The following is a 19,115-nucleotide window of genomic DNA, read 5'->3' as shown; positions in this document are numbered from 1 at the left end:
GAAAACATACTAAGTTTTAAAATAAATCAGTTTTAACGGGATAAGATGCCGACGAAAGAAGAGAAGCAGCGGGACGCTAGGGTCAAGAGCTGCTCATTAAGCAGCAAGCGCATCAACCTCTGAGCAAAGGAATGGTAAACGTACAGAGAAAGAGGATAAATACTATGAATGGTCATGTCAAGTGTATTCACTCCACGTTATCGTGCAGTGCGCTGTTACTGGTATTTTGATAAAAGAATCTGAATAACATATAAGAATCGTATAAATTATTAAACAGTAAAACATTAACATTTAAGAATTAAAGATACATTGAGTACTACTGTAGTGCTTTCGGGTATAGTACATTTTTTGTTTGCCCATTACATGCATAAATGTATAAATTTTTTGGTGTACCTACCCAAGAACACGCGACATGACCCGGCAGTTAAAAATTTATCGCTCCAGCAATTTTAACTCTGTTACAAAGTCATCTAATATGGTATTGCAAACGGCAGCGGGAGCGTTTCTATAAACTCAATTTAAACTTACTGTTTACACCGTGCTTTGAAGATGCATAGTATGCGACACGTGTTTCGCCGTAATTGTGGGCTCATCAGGAGTACACAGTCACTGCACTCCCTTACGGGAATCGATCCTCGGACGTAGAGGCGAAGCCCCTAACGTTGTGCCACGGCGTGAGGTTCGTTCATTTCACAGCATGTAGATCGGGGTAATTACATTGCAGGCATTCGTAGTCTGATTCACAATGTGATTGTATGGGTGGTTACCTACCAGGTAACGCTTGTGGTTGGTGAGCAAGTCGGCTAACTTCTGCCACGGTGCCCTCTTTCAGTTGCGAGAAGCAGATCATACAATGGTTGAAATAGTTTAATATATATAGCAAAATCACCGCGCTTCGCAGGGGCGAATATGGTATTGCAAACGGCAGCGTTTCTATAAACTTAAAGTTACGGTTTATACCGTGCCTTGTTTCATATTCTTTTCCTACCTTATCAATTGTGTAATGTGTTTTTTGAACAGGTTTGATTAATGGAAGTGATCACTCGTGCTGCGTTCAGTCACTTCACTTGAGCCACTCTCTTGTGTGATGTTGCGATGTCCACGGGTTTATTTCATGTTAGCTAAGACCCGGCAGTTAAAAGTTTCTCGCTACAGCAATTTTAACTCTGTTACAAAGTGATGCAAACTGTCGTTTATACCTCGTGTCTTCTCATTAAACTTGTATCTCGCGAATATGGCATTGCAAACGGCAGCGGGAGCGTTTCTATAAAGTTAAGGTTACGGTTTACACCGTGCTTTTTTATACCTCGTGTCTTATGAAGATGCTTGTATGCGTCACTCACTCGCTTCTTATTGTTTCGCTGCCTTGTCAATTGTGTAATGAATGTTTTCTTCTGCGCTCTTTGGGGCTCCTCCTTCTTTTCTACGTACTGAGTTCACAGTCAGTTCACGTGATTACGTGGGAGGCGTGATGACGCGACACGCAACTCAGTCTCCTACGGCCATCTTGCTGCCTACCATTACAGTATATGGACAAAAAAGAGGTTCCAGTTATGACCATTACGCGTATAATTTTGAAATGAAAACTGCCTAACTTTTGTAAGTAAGCTGTAAGGAATGAGCCTGCCAAATTTCAGCCTTCCACCTACACGGGAAGTTGGAGAATTAGTGATGAGTGAGTCAGTCAGTCAGTGAGTGAGTGAGTGAGTCAGTGAGGGCTTTGCCTTTTATTAGTATAGATGATTGTTTATTGTTATCAATTTACAAAATGCAAAGTGAGCGAACAAAAGAAAATCTAAATCAAATCAATATTTGGTGTTACTACCTTTTGCCTTCAAACCAGCACCAATTCTTATAGGTACACTTGCACAAAGTCAGGGATTTTGTAGGAATATAGTCAGGTGTATGATCAACCAATTATACCAAACAGGTGCTAATGATCATCAATGTCACACGTAGGTTGAAACACAGTCATTAACTGAAACAGAAACAGCTGTGTAGGAGGCTTAAAACTGGGTGAGGAACAGCCAAACTCTGCTACCAAGGTGAGGTTGTGGAAGACAGTTTCATGTCATGGCAAGATTGAGCACCGCAACAAGACACAAGGTATTTATACTGCATCAGCAAGGTCTCTCCCAGACAAAGATTTCAATAGTGATGGGCGGAGTGAAGCCTCATGAAGCATCAACACGTTTTAAGCAATTGTGTCGGAAATCGTATCGAAGCTTCGAAGCATTTGACACTCACCTCTCTAGGGACACCTCCTGGCCATTTTCATTAACGTTACACAAACGTGTGATCCACTTCAATGACGTTTGTTACAACTCTTATTGCTTTTATTTTTTCACAGCTACAGACTGACAACGAAGAGAAGGGTTCGTCAGCAGGTTCTAGTGTCTGATGTCTAAAAAATATAAATATAACTAACGCCGACAGGCAGAATGCACTATACGATAGCAAGAGTTAAAATAAGACACCTCACTCATGGATTCCCAGCTCCTTCAATTAGTATTTACTTTTGCACTGTATCATTATAATCGCTCCTGTTATTAGTATTATAATTAACCCTCATCTTTTCTTGAGATCACATTTAATAGCCTTAAATGTTTTCTTTGGTCTTACTTAATTAAAACGGAGTAGACAGAAAATAAAGGTTTATCTCTGTACATTGCCATGATATAGGTAAGCACATTCGAGAAAGAAAAGGTGAAATCCTTAAATCACAGATGTTATTATTCGATCAAGCATTAAAATATTTAATTTATTAATACTTTACAATATTTTTTGGAGCTCAAAAGTAACAAGTTCGCTACGAAGAAAAGACGCCGTCAGTGGCTCAATTAACTAAGGTGGTTGCTTTTCAAATTCTGAGCGTAGTGCTAGCCCATGTTCGATCCGAATTAAAGACTCATCATAATTAATAATAATTAAAAAATAATCTCGAGTGAAATCTTTATAACCAATTTGAACTAAATAATTTTGAGAGATACTGTGGAAGGATCGCATAAGAGATCTGTTCGGAAATCATCCCCACTTAGAATCGCCATCAAAATGCGATGACTAATTGCGTAAGGCAGCTTACGTATTTACATTAATTCATCTTCTATTCATAGCCATTTGACGTCCATGAACCCCTCCATTGAATAAGGTGATAACAAACCCACTGTGGTAGATCTGGTTGAATTTGCTCTGCTGCACCAAACATTCAAAGGTGTCAATCCGGAGCACATCAGAGAGGCTGAGAGACATGGCACAGATCAGTCACCGACACACAAACACAAAGGGGACACTCCAAGGTGAGCAGTGCATGGATCAAGTGAGCATTGCATGTATCAAGGTCGGCATTAAAGATCCTCTTGAGTGCTGAGGCAACAACAAAAAGCAGCGGGATAAACACATCTGGACCTGCTGCTGAAAAAGCATTTGCTTTTAACAGCAGCATCCCTCCCTCGTGAACACATCTTCAAGGTCCGGACAGTCGATCAGTAAAAAGTTGTCTTAGTCACAGCACAGTGCAATAATAAAACATTTCCTAAAACATATAGTTGTCCAGTCTGTATCATTCCTAAGCAATCTTCCAGTTATAGAGGCGCAATCCCAGTTACTAACACATTTACCTTGTAGCTCCCCCTCCCACCCCCAACACTCAAAGTAAGAACACATTCCACCTTATTAATTTAATATTTAAAAATTTAAACCGCTAAACCTGCCATCAACAACTACAATAACAGTTGAAATCATCACTCAAATATTTTTTTTTGTTATAGACATAAAACAAGATGCCCATTTCCATTTGACATATCTTTACTAGTGTTCTCGCCTTGCTCGCTCTCCGTCCACGGTGGAATTTACTGTTAAATGGAAAAAAAAAGAAAAACAGACTCTTTTGGGTCACAATTCACAACGGGTGGACGTGGGACCCGAACCCACGCAAGCCTTATTATGGAGCAGCAACGCTACCGCTGCACCACTAATGTTTTCAGCAGGGTGGATGTATATAATGCATGTTTTGTATGTATGTATGTAATGAAGACAAAAACAATGATATATAGATGTATACTATATGACATACGTTCAGTGTTGCATGAAAACGTTGCATGAGGTGAAGAATGGATATTTATGAGAGTATTATAGTGAGAGATGTGTCGTCACTCGTATTACTAAAGCTTTTCTTTGCAGCATTATGCATTCTACAAGATAGATAGATAGATAGATAGATAGATAGATAGATAGATAGATACTTTATTAATCCCAATGGGAAATTCACATTCTTCAGCAGCAGCATACTGATACAATAAATAATATTAAATTAAAGAATGATAATAATACAGGTGAAAAAAACAGACAATAACTATGTATAAAGTTAAATATTAACGTTTACCCCCCCTGGTGGAATTAAAGAGTCGCATAGTTTGGGGGAGGAACGATCTCCTCAATCTGTCTGTGGAGCAGGACAGTGACAGCAGTCTGTCGCATTTGTATGATGTATAATTTATAATTTTATTTTTTGCCACAAAGTATTATCGGGCACAATCATTTAACATGTATGGATCATCCATCCATCCATTTTCCAACCCACTGAATCTGAACACAGGGTCACGGGGGTCTGCTGGAGCCAATCCCAGCCAACACAAGGCACAAGGCAGGAACCAATCCTGGGCAGGGTGCCAACCCACCGCAGGACACACACAAACACACCCACACACCAAGCACACACTAGGGCCAATTTAGAATCGCCAATCCACCTAACCTGCATGTCTTTGGACTGTGGGAGGAAACCGGAGCGCCCGGAGGAAACCCACGCAGACACGGGGAGAACATGCAGACTCCACGCAGGGAGGACCTGGGAAGCAAACCCAGGTCCCCAGGTCTCCCAACTGCGAGGCAGCAGTGCTACCCACTGCGCCACCGTGCCGCCCCTGGATCATCCACAAACATTCATTTCAATGGGAATTCTGTCGAGTTTTTGAACTCTGTTGATGCCGTATGTACTTCAAACGGGAGCTCGATGAATAATGATTTGAAGCACTAATCAGACATGCACACTGGAATCTTCAAGCTTGGTTAGAAGCACTGAGCAGACATGCGTACTGAGATTGCATCATGACTGGGCTCTGAAGCCTCAGACATGCGTAGTACTGAGATCATGACAGGTATGCGAAGCCTCAGTCATGCGTAGTGCTGAGATTGCATCATGACGAGCTTCGAATGGGGCTTCGAAGCCTCAGACATGCGTAGTACTGAGATCATGACGGGGCTCGAAGCCTCAGACATGCGTAGTACTGAGCTCATGACGGGGCTCCGAAGCCTCAGACATGCGTAGTATTGATCTCATGACGGGGCTCCGAAGCCTCAGACATGCGTAGTATTGATCTCATGACGGGGCTCCGAAGCCTCAGACATGCGTAGTACTGAGATTGCGTCATGACGGGCTTCGAACGGGGCTCCGAAGCCTCAGACATGCGTAGTACTGAGCTCATGACGGGGCTCCGAAGCCTCAGACATGCGTAGTACTGAGCTCATGACGGGGCTCCGAAGCCTCAGACATGCGCAGTACTGAGCTCATGACGGGGCTCCAAAGCCTCAGACATGCATAGTACTGAGATTGGATCATGATAGGGCTTCGAAGCCTCGAACAGACATGGTCACTGGTTACTAAATCTTTGTGAAGCCTCAGCACACTCAAAGGCATTGACCTCTATATTTTGAGAGTCTATCTGACACTTGACTCTCTAGTTATATTTTGTAATTCGTATTGACATTACACACTTCAGTTACTATACTGTAGTTAAACTACAATTCAGATAGTTGCTGAGAAGTAATTATTGTTCTTGTGGATTGCTGTGATTTCCTTTGTCTGATACATAGTGTCAAAGATATATTGTCATATATCAACTTATATATATATATATATATATATATATATATATATATATATATATATATATATATATATATATATATATACTTGCCATGTGTGCCCAACTACGTTGCGCGTGTTAAAGTTGTATGTGAAGGGCTCCCTGTTTAAACGCGGCTGCCTGTCGTGAACTGGGCCCTTCATCGCACAGCATTATGATTTTTTTATAAGGGAAACAAAATTACAAAAGAAAACCCTTGGACATTGATTCGATAGGAACGGCCTACTCGGAATCACTGTCTGAATAGTAATTATGTGGTGGTGTAGGAGCATTTCTGCTTCTCTCCGTTCACAGTCCGTCTCGTTTCCACGACGCTGTCGTTTCCTCTCACGATCTCTTCTCAACCTTTCTCCAATCTCGCAGGTTGCTTTGTGGCAATCCAAAGAGTAAGGCAATATACACGGAGCAATGGTTATAAAAGGGGGACACATAGGTATCCAGGCTCTTTAAAGCATAAATAGGGATCACTTCACTGACATGTGAGCAAGCCACGGTACAACTGTGAGATGCGCAGCACTTGCCGGCTACAGCGTAACAATAATAATTTCCGGAACATGCTGTTACATTGTCATTCATTTTACCCACTGTCTTTCTTTCATTCATATGTTACGTAGGCACGTACCTTTTATCTTTGGCAATCTGAATTTGTATTGTAGATAAACAAACTACTGTGCAGCATGCCTAAATGTGTCTTTTCGTTTCTGATCGCTATACGGCACTACCAATTTGAGACAATACGCTATAAACGGTTTCAGCCAATCAGCGCCTTCTAAACATGCAGAATGACAGTGTGAACCTTTATTGTAGCGGCGCAGCGTTTCAGTCAGTCATTGTTCTGTTAGACTATTTACTGTTAAGTGCTGCTTGAGGTACCGTTTATAGTACAACAGGTAGCCTACGTAGTTCCTAAATTGGTATTGAAATTCACACACAAGTCTCCTAAATTATTTATTGAAATGCCTACATTTACAGTGTCCGTTTTAGGAAGTCGTAGTTTTTACTTGTTCCCGTTATTAGGAATTATAATTTCTCAGTGTCGCATATTATTCGTTACTATTCGTGAGTCCCGTATCATTGAGATTCTGTTTTATATTCTGTATAAGCAAACATTTTAAAAGGAGCGCTAATTGAACGGACTATAGCAGACTTGTCATCTTCTTAAAATGACTTTATTGATTTGATATTGACAATTAATCATAAGGTCAAAAACCAAGGAGGATATGAGTTTGCATGGACTGTGCGGTTTCTTTTTTTTCGCAACATCGCGTCAGTCGAGAGTGCGTCAAGTTAACAATGCATTCTGTCCTAAATGACAGCACACACGCTTTTTGATATTTCCTAAAGGCCAATGTGTCTCAATTTGCTCATTAATATATTTTAACAGTGTATTTTAGTGAGAGTGATTATAAACATATTACCCATGTTCATTTCCCATGTAGATATGTAATGTTTGGTGAGAATAGATAAAAAGTAACAACACGTATAATAGTTATGTTGCATTGTTTATGATTAACAAAATTCATAGTTTATCTGAAATGTTCTACTTATACAGTCCATTTATTCCACTTCTGAAGGTGTACACTGTCGGTATTCTCCATTGCATTTGCCCCCGAGTGTAACGTGTGCCAGTGCAACTGAGGGGTGGCAGACGAGCTCACGTAATGGGTGACAAGGCACATTCTCACCCTGATGCCGAGGCTCTTATCATAAATATTCCCATTTTGTGCTTTTTCTCGTTCTTGACAGTTTACTATTATTATTTGACACGTATGTAGAGGAAATGTGTGTCTTATTTTATGTCTATGAAAGGAAGGACGGTAAAGCCTTGAATGAAACTGAGTGTTGATGCTTTGGGTAACAAGACAGGTAAGGAGCAGGGAACGTTAAATGTGACCGTGACTGCGGGGGATTTGTGTAACTGGAAGATGGTTTAAGAATACAGAAACGACAAAAGCTTACTCTTTCAATAATTCTATTTACATCAATGATTTACTCTGTTGTGCTGCAGTTTGGAAGATACTTATTTAACACCCCCCCTCTCCCAGAGCAGCCTTTGAAAGGATGCATTCAGAAGGAAAAGATGTTGTTGACAATGTCAGGTGGTTTTTTCGAAAGTTTGGCTCTAGATGTGCTTATCCAGCTGCTCCTTCTTGTCAGTACTTGAGTGATCTTTATGTTCACCTCTGGATGAATTCGCAAAGTTTCTTTACAACTTTTTTGTCTCATTAACGCAGACATCCCGAGGCTTTCCTAAAATTGCAGAAGACACTGTTGATGGCGCTGATTCTGTTTTAAAGACAGTTGTGATTAGTTATGTAGTGCACGCTTTTACTCACATTGCTTTTTGGAAATCAATAATACAAATCAGCTACAGATCTGGGAATCACTGAATAATAAAAATGTTTAATGAGAGTGTCTTGCGCATATACTGGTGTAATGACCACGTTGGCTTTAGTGAAGCGTTTCTTAGCCTCTCTGATATGATCGACATGGGGTAGAATAGATTCTGGATTGTTATAATATGTGCTACCTTATGCAAAATATGCTCATTAATTTGTTACAGATTCTAGGTGGACACGATTCCACACCAAGGAAAAAGGTGCCCCATGTAAATCGTTCAAAATGTCTCCAAAATATATTTGTTAACTTTCAGACAAGTACTACTTAACTGTTTTATACAAAATCCTTATTTCAACATATGCGAGCCCCAATTAGGATTTGAACTCGGGTTAGCGCACCTTATCGCTGTAGCAGGAACAACTGCTTTTATGCTTTGAGCCAAAGCACTTCAGCAGACTAGTGAGAGACCAAATTGACTGCTGACTGCGCAGATATCATCATTACGCTAGCGCGCCTCAAAATCACGTGACAGACACATTTCAAACAAGCCTCGAAGCGGCCTTTCGAGCTCCAGTGCTTCGAAAGCTCGACACAGTGTCGAAACCTGAGTATCGAGCGGTCCATCACTAGATTTCAAAGCAGACTGGGGTTTCAAGATGTGCTGTTCAAGCTCTTTTGAAGAAGAACAAAGAAACGGGCAACGTTGAGGATCGTAGACGCAGTGGTCAGCCAAGGAAACAGTGCAGCAGATGAAAGACACATCAAGCTTATTACCCTTAGAAACTGGAAGATGTCCAGCAGTAACATCAGCTCAGAACTGGCAGAAACCAGTGGGACCCAGGTACACCCATCTACTGTCCGGAGAAGTCTAGCCAGAAGTGGTCTTCATGGAAGAGTTGCAGCCAAAAAGCCATACCTCCGACATGGAAACAAGACCAAGCGACTCAAGTATGCACGAAAACATAGGAACTGGGGTGCAGAAAAATGGCAGCAGGTGCTCTGGACTGATGAGTCAAAATTTGAAATATTTGGCTGTAGCAGAAGGCAGTTTGTTCGTCGAAGGGCTGGAGAGCGGTACAATAATGAGTGTGTGCAGGCAACAGTGAAGCATGGTGGAGGTTCCTTGAACGTTTGGGGCTGCATTTCTGCAAATGGAGTTGGAGATTTGGTCAGGATTAATGGTGTTCTCAATGCTGAGAAATACAGGCAGATACTTATCCATCATACAATACCATCAGGGAGGCATATGATTGGCCCCAAATTTATTCTGCAGCAGGACAACGTCCCCAAACGTATAGTGAAAGTAATTAAGAACTATCTTCAGCGTAAAGAAGAAGAAGTCGTCCTGAAAGTGATGGTATGGCCCCCACAGAGCCCTGATCTCAACATCATCGAGTGTGTCTGGGATTACATGAAGAGACAGAAGGATGTGAGGAAGCCTACATCCACAGAAGATCTGTGGTTAGTTCTCCAAGATGTTTGGAACAACCTACCAGCCGAGTTCCTTCAAAAACTGTGTGCAAGTGTACCTGGAAGAATTGATGCTGTTTTGAAGGCAAAGGGTGGTCACACCAAATATTGATTTGATTTAGAGTTCTCTTTTGTTCATTCACTGCATTTTGTTGATTGATGAAAATAAATGAATAACACTTCCATTTTTGAAAGCATTCTTTGTTTACAGCATTTTTTCACACCTGCCTAAAACTTTTTCACAGTACTTATTAGAATATCATGACCAAGTTGATTTATTTCAGTAATTCCATTCAAAAAGTGAAATTTGTATATTAGATTCATTCATTACACAGACTGATGTATTTCAAATGTTTATTTCATTTAATGTTGATGATTATAACTGACAACTAATGAAAGTTCCAAATTCAATATCTCGGAAAATTAGAATATTGTGAAAAGGTTCGATATTGAAGACACCTGGTGCCACACTCTAATCAGCTAATTAACTCAAAACACCTGCAAAAGCCTTTAAATGGTCTCTAAGTCTAGTTCTGTAGGCTACACAATCATGGGGAAGACTGCTGACTTGACAGTTGTCCAAAAGACGACCATTGACACCTTGCACAAGGAGGGCAAGACACAAAAGGTCATTGCTAAAGAGGCTGGCTGTTCACAGAGCTCTGTGTCCAAGCACATTAATAGAGAGGCGAAGGGAAGGACAAGATGTGGTAGAAAAAAGTGTACAAGCAATAGGGATAACCGCATCCTGGAGAGGATTGTGAAACAAAAACCCATTCAAAAATGTGGGGGAGATTCACAAAGAGTGGACTGCAGCTGGAGTCAGTGGTTCAAGAACCACCACGCACAGACGTATGCAAGACATGGGTTTCAGCTGTCGCATTCCTTGTGACAAGCCACTCTTGAACAAGAGACAGCGTCAGAAGCATCTCGCCTGGGCTAAAGACAAAAAGGACTGGACTGCTGCTTTCTGATGAAAGTAAATTTTGCATTTCCTTTGGAAATCAAGGTCCCAGAGTCTGGAGGAAGAGAGGAGAGGCACAGAATCCACGTTGCGTGAGGTCCAGTGTAAAGTTTCCACAGTCAGTGATGGTTTGGGGTGCCATGTCATCTGCTGGTGTTGGTCCATTGTGTTTTCTGAGGTCCAAGGTCAACGCAGCCGTCTACCAGGAAGTTTTAGAGCACTTCATGCTTCCTGCTGCTGACGAACTTTATGGAGATGCAGATTTCATTTTCCAACAGGACCTGGCACCTGCACACAGTGCCAAAGCTACCAGTACCTGGTTTAAGGACCATGGTATCCCTGTTCTTGATTGGCCAGCAAACTAGCCTGACCTTAACCCCATAGAAAATCTATGGGGTATTGTGAAGAGGAAGATGCAATACGCCAGACCCAACAATTCAGAAGAGCTGAAGGCCACTATCAGAGCAACAAGGGCTCTCATAACACCTGAGCAGTGCCACAGACTGATCGACTACATGCCATGCCACACTGCTGCAGTAATCCAGGCCAAAGGAGCCCCAACTAAATATTGAGTGCTGAACAAGCTCATACTTTTCATGTTCATACCTTTTAGTTGGCCAACATTTCTAAAAATCCTTTTTTTGCATTGGTCTTAATTGATATTCTAATTTTCCAAGATACTGAATTTGGGACTTTCATTAGTTGTCAGTTATAATCATCAACATTAAAAGAAATAAACATTTGAAATACATCAATCTGTATGTAATGAATGAATCTAATATACATGTTTCACTTTTTGAATGGAATTACTGAAATAAATCAACCTTGTCATGATATTCTAATTTTATGACCAGTATCTGTATGTATATGTATATATATATGTGTGTATGTGTATGTATGTATGTATATATATATATATATATATATATATATATATATATATATATATATATATATATATATATATATATATATATATTATGTAGTATGCATTTGTTCCTTTCTTTGGACACTTTATTAAAAACAATTAAGTACATTACAGTAATCCTAATTAGTACAAGTAGGTTTCAAGTACATTTTACCTTGCAGTTCCATCCTTTTGTTTTTATCATCATCATCATCATCACAAAAGTCACTTGGTTTATCATGTATTATGTAGTATGTAATATGTATATGTGTATATGTATATGTGTTGAAATAGTTTACTGTCAAATAATGCAAAGAGTACGAGACACGTGTTTCGCCCTAATTCTGGGCTCATCAGGCGTACACACTCACTGCACCCCCCTCTCGGGGAATTGAATCTCGGACATCAGCGCCAGAGGCGAAGCCTCTAACGTTGCGCCACGGCGTGTGGTTCATTCATTTGACAGCATGTAGATCGGAGTAATTACATTCATTGCATTCATAGTCTGTGTCACAATCTGATTGTATTGCTAACATCCGCCACGGTGCCCTCATTTCAGTTGCGAGATATGTATATATGTATGTATATATGTATATATATATGTATGTATGTATATATAATATAAATAATATATATATGTACTGTATATACACACATATATATATCAGAAAGCAATGCTTAGTAATTTTTTTCCAAGCTATGCCAAATAAGTGGCCCAGACTTTCCTGTACATTGTAATCCTATTGTGTATGCTGAACTTTTCTTTAATGGTAAAAACATTAGAAGAAACAAAATAATGAAAAGTTATTTCTTTTTGCTGCAGTTAGGTAAATTTAGTACGCCAGCATTTGATGTTCTGAGAATGAAACGTAGGCACATTCTACGCAATTAAAAGTATTTTAAAGTGAGCTCAAAGTTACAAATGAGTAAAGTGATTCTATTGTATACTGGTATGATATGCTTAAATACTTGTTTTCTAATTTAAACTCTACTTGATACATTTTGAAAATACTGCAGCATATTTGTTCCTTTCTTTGGACACTTTATTAAAAACAATTAAGTACATTACAGTAATCCTAATTAGTACAAGTAGGTTTCAAGTACATTTTACCTTGCAGTTCCATCCTTTTGTTTTTATCATCATCATCATCATCATCATCATCATCATCACAAAAGTCACTTGGTTTATCATAAGCCTTAGTCTGAGCTATATTAAATGAAATACTTTTAATTTTCTTGATGTAAAGACAATCATAATAAAAATACCAACTGCTCTTTTTGAGCAAGTCCTGCTGCCATCTAGAAATATATTTGTGATGTTGTTAAAGAAGAATGGTTTGACATCTAAGGTCATACCTTAGCCTGGAATTGACATGGGCAATGCAAGTATTTACTTCAAAAACAAAACGTTTCTAGTTTATTTTGCCATTGACAAGCGTGCAGCAGTGACTAGAGACAGAGTACTTATACAGACAACCATGTCATCACTTATGTCATTAATGTAAGACACTAGCCCTTTTCAGGGATATATTTGATTTACAACGGTTATACCCGAGCTTCTTACTGCCTTTGGTTTATATCTGGGTTTGCCATTTCATGAACGACACTTTTGCAGTCAGTGTTTTTCATAAGACGCTCAGTCTCTGATGTGCCCAGTTGTTTGGCTATTTTCTATATTACTTTGGCCCAAGAAGCCAAAATATTAATAATTTGTTGTGCATTGCCACCCACAGCTATTTAAACAAATGCCAGATTGGTCTCCCTACACGTTTTAGTGCTGTGCTGGCATTTAGACGTATCTGGTATATCTTGTTTCTCCTATAAGTCAGACAATTTCTTTGTTTGCACCCCTTTACTACAGCCCAATCTCCAGGTTCAAATGAATGTGCTGTTAACTTTTGATGGGCTAGGAAGAGCAGTGTTTACCTGCAGGAATAAAGATGTACTAGTTTGCTCATTTTTGTCAGTATTGCAATCCTTCATCTTTAATTACTAAAAGTTACTTATGTATCCCATAAAGCAGCAGAAGATGCCAGCTGCTGCACTCGTACTTCTATTAATATCTCATGAGATGACAGCCCTATTTCATTTGGGGTACCTCATTAATATTAATGTTAGCAGTAAAACATGAGTATATATAAGCATAAAGAATTATTATTATTCTTGGCAATTTGTCAATTTCAAATTTTAAACGTTATGTTTTTTCACCAAATAAAGAAAAGATGTAGCACTAAGCCACTATATACCTTCACAGTACAGTACTTCAAATTTAACCAAACACAAAGTATGCATTCCGCCACCCTTTTCACACATGCGGTGATTTAAAATGAACCTGTGTTCCCCGCAGTGTGCAGTAGACATTGTACAACTTTTTTATTCTACAGTGTGCTTATTTTAATACTGGAATAAATAAGTCTGTTTTGCAAACTAGTTTTCATAATTCACGGCATTCGTAGTCTGTGTCACAATCTGATTGTATGGGTGGTTACCTACCAGGTAACGCTTGTGGTTGGCCAGCAATCTGCTAAAATCCGCCACGGTGCCCTCAGTTTGTGAGGAGCAGATCATAGAATGGTTGAAATAGTTTACTGTTTTTGCAGTGCATATGAACTTTTTAACAATGTTTATTTTAACTGTTTTATTTTGCAGTGCATATGAACTTTTTAACAATGTTTATTTTAACTGTTATTATTTTGCAGGGTGATTATTATTTTGAATATACAGAATGTGACAGTACTGGGTCTCGTTGGAGAGTTGCAGTTCCAAATAGAGAAGGATCTTGCTCAGGGCTGCCTGATCCTGTAAGGGGCACAGAATGCAGTAAGTAAGAAGTCACACTACTGTACTAGTTTCCTGCAAATTCAGGAATGCTAAAATGTGTCTACTACTGTTTTTCAACCTAGTAAGCTGTTCAGTTTAATCTAAATAAACTGAACTGAATTTAGAAAAGCAATTTCATATAAGAATTGTGTACTTTGTTCTTTATACATAACTCTAATCTAAAGGGTGGTTTGTGAATATGATGTAAACACATCACAACTTCCACAGATAATTGTTCACACTGTTGTTATTGTATTTTGAAGCTAGATAATCAAAGTCGCTGACCATTTGTGCAATCCTTGTGGCTCCAGCTTTAGAAGTTTATGTAACATAATATATTTTTAAGGCCAGCTGTTTTTTATGAATCACCTCCTGAAATCCGAGACTTTCAAGCACAAATCCAGAAATGCTTGCAACTGTTAAGGATGTGAACAAGATGAAGAATTTTAGTGAAAATGCAAGAGAGGCAATTTGTGAACCACATTGGCAACAGAGCCCTTGTGCCTTTAACTCCAGGGAAGAAAGTGAAAGAAGGTTTCCAAAGTTGTAAAAATAAGTACTAATATGCACAATATTATTCATTATCAGAGTGTTCAAAACTGCAGTAATAAAGTGAAAAGAAAATACAATGTGACCTATTTATTCATGGATTTTTTTTATAGATCAGTAAAATGAAGATTTTAAGTAATATTTATCTATGTTATGAAATTTGGAACAATGAACCAATGAAATCCTTCAAACTTTAAAATCTGCTTTTTATTCCAAACCTAGCCTTGTTGAATTTTATTTATTTTTTTAGCAAAAATACAATACATTTTTATAGAATAAGAGGATTACAGATTGTATTGCTTCTGTGACTAAAGAAGATAAAGCTACAGAGGCAACATGTACATTATTGCTATTGTTTGCAAAGATTGGAAAATATCAAAAAGTACTACAGAACTTTGATCAAGACTGCTGCAGAAGTATCTGCATATATTGTATAATGCTTTTGTGTATAAACTAAAACTACCATGGTGAACATATCCCTTTCAAAAATATTGTTCAGCTATAAATAGTAGCCATGCCAGAGAATATGTAATGCCAGCTCTTACCACAACTGCGTTAAAATCAGTGTTCTTTTCTAAACCTTTATGAATCTGCTAATATACTGTATAATACTGACTACAGCAGGATAACACTGTTCTCGGTGCCGGGTACAGTCCTTGCTAGGGTCATCCTCAGTAGGATCCATGATCTCTTGCTCACCTACCAGTGACTGGAGCAGTCTAGTTTTATATCTAAGAAGTCTACCATCGACCACATCCTGGCAATAAGGGTTCTCATAGAGCAGAAATGTGAATATTGCCAGAGTTTCTTTGCAGCCATTGTTGATTTTCATAAAGTGTTTAACTCAGTTGATCGAGTTGCCTTGTGGGACATCCTGAGACTTTGTGGGATCCCTACAAAGTTGCTGCATTTCATGGTCGGCCTGCACACTGGTACTATGAATGCTGTGCAGAGTGGAGGTAGAACCCCTGTGTTTTTTCAAGTTGATTCTGGGCATTGTCATGGTTGTGTTCTTGCTACTACTCTGTTCAGTGCTTGCATTGACTGGGTGTTGGGCCGGGTCATTGGGTCCAGCGGCTGTGGGACATCTGTTGGTGAAGAAAGATTCACTGATCTTGACTTTGCCAATGATGCTGTGATCTTTGCGGAGTTGATGGAGGCTCTGATCGGGGCTCTAGAGAGACTGAGAGAGGAGTCTGAGTGTCTGGGCTTGTGAGTGAACCGAATATAAAGCAAGATCCGGGTCTTTAATGACCTCTTGGGAACAGCCATTGTCAGTGTGTCTGTTTGCAGAGAGATTGTCAAGTTTTTCGAGAGGTTTACTTACATCAGCAGCGACATTCATGTCTCTGGTGACTTTTCATAATTGGGAGAGCATATGGGGGGGGGGGGGTCATGAGGTCACTGGTAAGGGGTGTGTGGTGCTCCTGATATCTTCACGGAAGGACAAATGTCCAAATCTTAAGAATCCTGGTGCTTCCTGTTTTGCTATATGGTTGCGAGACATGGACGCTATCCAGTGACCAGATATGAAGACTTGGTACAGTGTCTCTTTGGAGAATTCTTGGATACTCCTGGTTCAACTTTGTGTTGAACAAGTGGTTGCTCACGGAATCCCAAATGAGGCACATTACCTGCATTGCAAGGGAGCATCAGTTATGGCACTATGGCCATGTGGCACGATTCCCCACGGGTGATCCTGCTCACAGGATTCCATTGTTGAGGACCAGAGCGGTTGGACAGGCTAAGGGGACGCCCATGTAACACCTGGCTGAGGCAGATAGATGGCCATTTCTGTGGAGTGGGACAGGGCCACATGTCTGACTAGGGGGTCGCCAACTAGGATCCCAAGCTGTTTTGTCATGTGGTGGGTGCAGCAACACACTGTACTAATGTATGCTCCCCAACTTAAACTGACCTGACTACCTGAAGCATTGTTCTTGCTACCTTTCTCATATTATAAACTATAGATGCCTTACAATGATAGATGTATTAAAATTGATTTGTTATACAGAATTTTAACATTATTTTTCTTGGTTTTGTTTTATTTTTAGCATTTTCATGTGAAGCAGGTCAGTTTCTGGAAATGTCTTCTCAGGAATGCACAGAATGTGCTGCTGGGACATATTCTTTGGGTAGTGGTGTTCGCTTTGATGAATGGGATGATCTGCCCCCTGGATTCACTAATGTTGCTACATACATGGATAATGGACCTGGAACTGGAGAAACTGTCAGTTGCAATAGGTTAGTGGTTTTTACGGCTAAGTGTATTTATTTATTTTTGCATCTGCAGTCTTTCTAAATCAAAGACTGATCTTGGAGTAAATTGTTTTGGTACCATCTTGCTGAAGACAATATGCCATATAAACTGATCAAAAAAATGAAAGGAACACTTTGAAAACACATCAGATCTCAATGGGAAAAAATCATGCTAGATATCTATACGGATATGGACTGGGTAATGTGTTAGGAACAAAAGGATGCCATATCGTTTGATGAAAATGAAAATTATCAACCTACAGAGGGCTGAATACAAAGACACCCCAGAAATCAAAGTGGAAAAAAGATGTGTCAGGCTAGTCAATTTTGCCGAAATTTCATTGCAGCAACTCAAAATCATACTCAGTAGTTTGTATGGCCCCTAAGTGCATGTATGCATGCCTGACAACATCGGGGCAAGCTCCTAATGAGATGACGATTGGTGTCCTGGAGTGGATATCCTCCCAGATCTGGACCAGGGCATCACTGAGCTCCTGGACAGTCTGAGATGTAACATGGCAACGTTGAATGGACTGAAACATAATGTCCCAGAAGTGTTCTATTGGATTTAGGTCAGGCGAGCATGGGGGCCAGTCAATGGTATCAATTCCTTCATCCTCCAGGAACTGCTTGCATACTCTCCCCTCATGAGGCTGGGCATTGTCGTGCACCAGGAGGATCCCAGGACCCACTGCACTAACATAGGGTCTGACAATGGGTCCAATTGATTTCATCCTGATACCCATTGGCAGTCAAGGTGCTGTTGTCTAGCATGTAGAGATCTGTGCATCCCTCCATGGGTATGCCTCCCCAGACCATCACTGACCCACCACCAAACCGATCACGCTGAATGATGTTACAGGGAGCATAACATTCTCCACGGTTTCTCCAGACCCTTTCACATCTGTCACATGTGCTCAGGGTGAATATGCTCTCATCTGTGAAAAGCACAGGGCGCCAGTGGTGGACCTGCCAATTCTGGTATTCTATGGCAAATGCCAATGCCTATGCAATGTGCACAGGGCCCTCAGGCCACCTTCATGTAGTCTGTTTCTGATTGTTTGGTCAGAGACATTCACACCAGTGGCCCGCTGGAGGTCATTTTGTCTGGCAGTGTTCATCCTGTTCCTCCTTGCCCAAAGGAGCAGATAACTGTCCTGCTAATGGGTTAAGGACCTTCTATGGCCATGTCCAGCTCTCCTAGAGTACCTGCCTGTCTCCTGGAATCTCCCCATGCCCTTGAGACTGTGCTGGGAGACACAGCAGACCTTCTGCCAATGGCACATATTGATGTGCCATCCTGGAGAAATTGGACTACCTGTGCAACCTCTGTAGGGTCCATATATCGCCTCATGCTACCAGTAGTGACACTGACTGTAGCCAAATGCAAAACTAGTGAAAAAACGGTCAGAAAAGATGAGGAAGGAAAAATGTCATTCCTTTTTTGGGGGTTGTCTCATTGTTGCCCCTCTAGTGCACCTGTTGCTAATTTCATTAACACCACTTAACTGACCAGATCAATATCCCAGAAGTTTCATTGACTTAAAATGCTATACTCTGATTAAAAAGTGTTCCTTTAATTTTTTGAACAGTATATATACAGTATCTATTTGTTCAATCAACCTTACCTTTTAATCGATTAATTTTTTTTTAACCGAAAATTAGTAACCATTTTTCATTAAAATGAAGTTTTGGCTATGAGGCAACCTGTTCAGTATACGGTAGTAACAAATATTATGATTTATATAAGATAGTAGTGCATACAAATAAATAATACACAGAACTTAAAAACAGTAGAGAATAACTGATACAATAATGACAGTGATAGCATAGTACATAAGGAATCAAAAGCCAAAAACCCTTTTAGTCCCTGTTCCTAGGATGC

At 40.0% G+C, this 19,115-nt stretch overlaps 1 protein-coding gene across 1 annotated transcript in view; it reads left to right on the top strand.

Annotated features, from left to right (window-relative positions):
- Positions 1 to 19,115, top strand: part of elapor2b (endosome-lysosome associated apoptosis and autophagy regulator family member 2b) — a 95,289-nt gene that overhangs the window by 28,373 nt on the left and 47,801 nt on the right. The window contains exons 2-3 of the mRNA XM_028815018.2: positions 14,302 to 14,422; positions 17,026 to 17,215. Of these exons, the coding sequence (XP_028670851.1) occupies positions 14,302 to 14,422; positions 17,026 to 17,215 (311 nt within the window). The remainder of the gene's footprint in view (positions 1 to 14,301; positions 14,423 to 17,025; positions 17,216 to 19,115) is intronic.

Source organism: Erpetoichthys calabaricus, chromosome 1, assembly GCF_900747795.2.
Source record: "Erpetoichthys calabaricus chromosome 1, fErpCal1.3, whole genome shotgun sequence".
In the NCBI taxonomy this organism is placed as follows: Eukaryota; Metazoa; Chordata; class Cladistia; order Polypteriformes; family Polypteridae; genus Erpetoichthys; species Erpetoichthys calabaricus.
The sequence above is the reverse complement of the archived record's forward strand: the minus strand, read 5'-3'. Positions and strand labels throughout refer to the sequence as shown.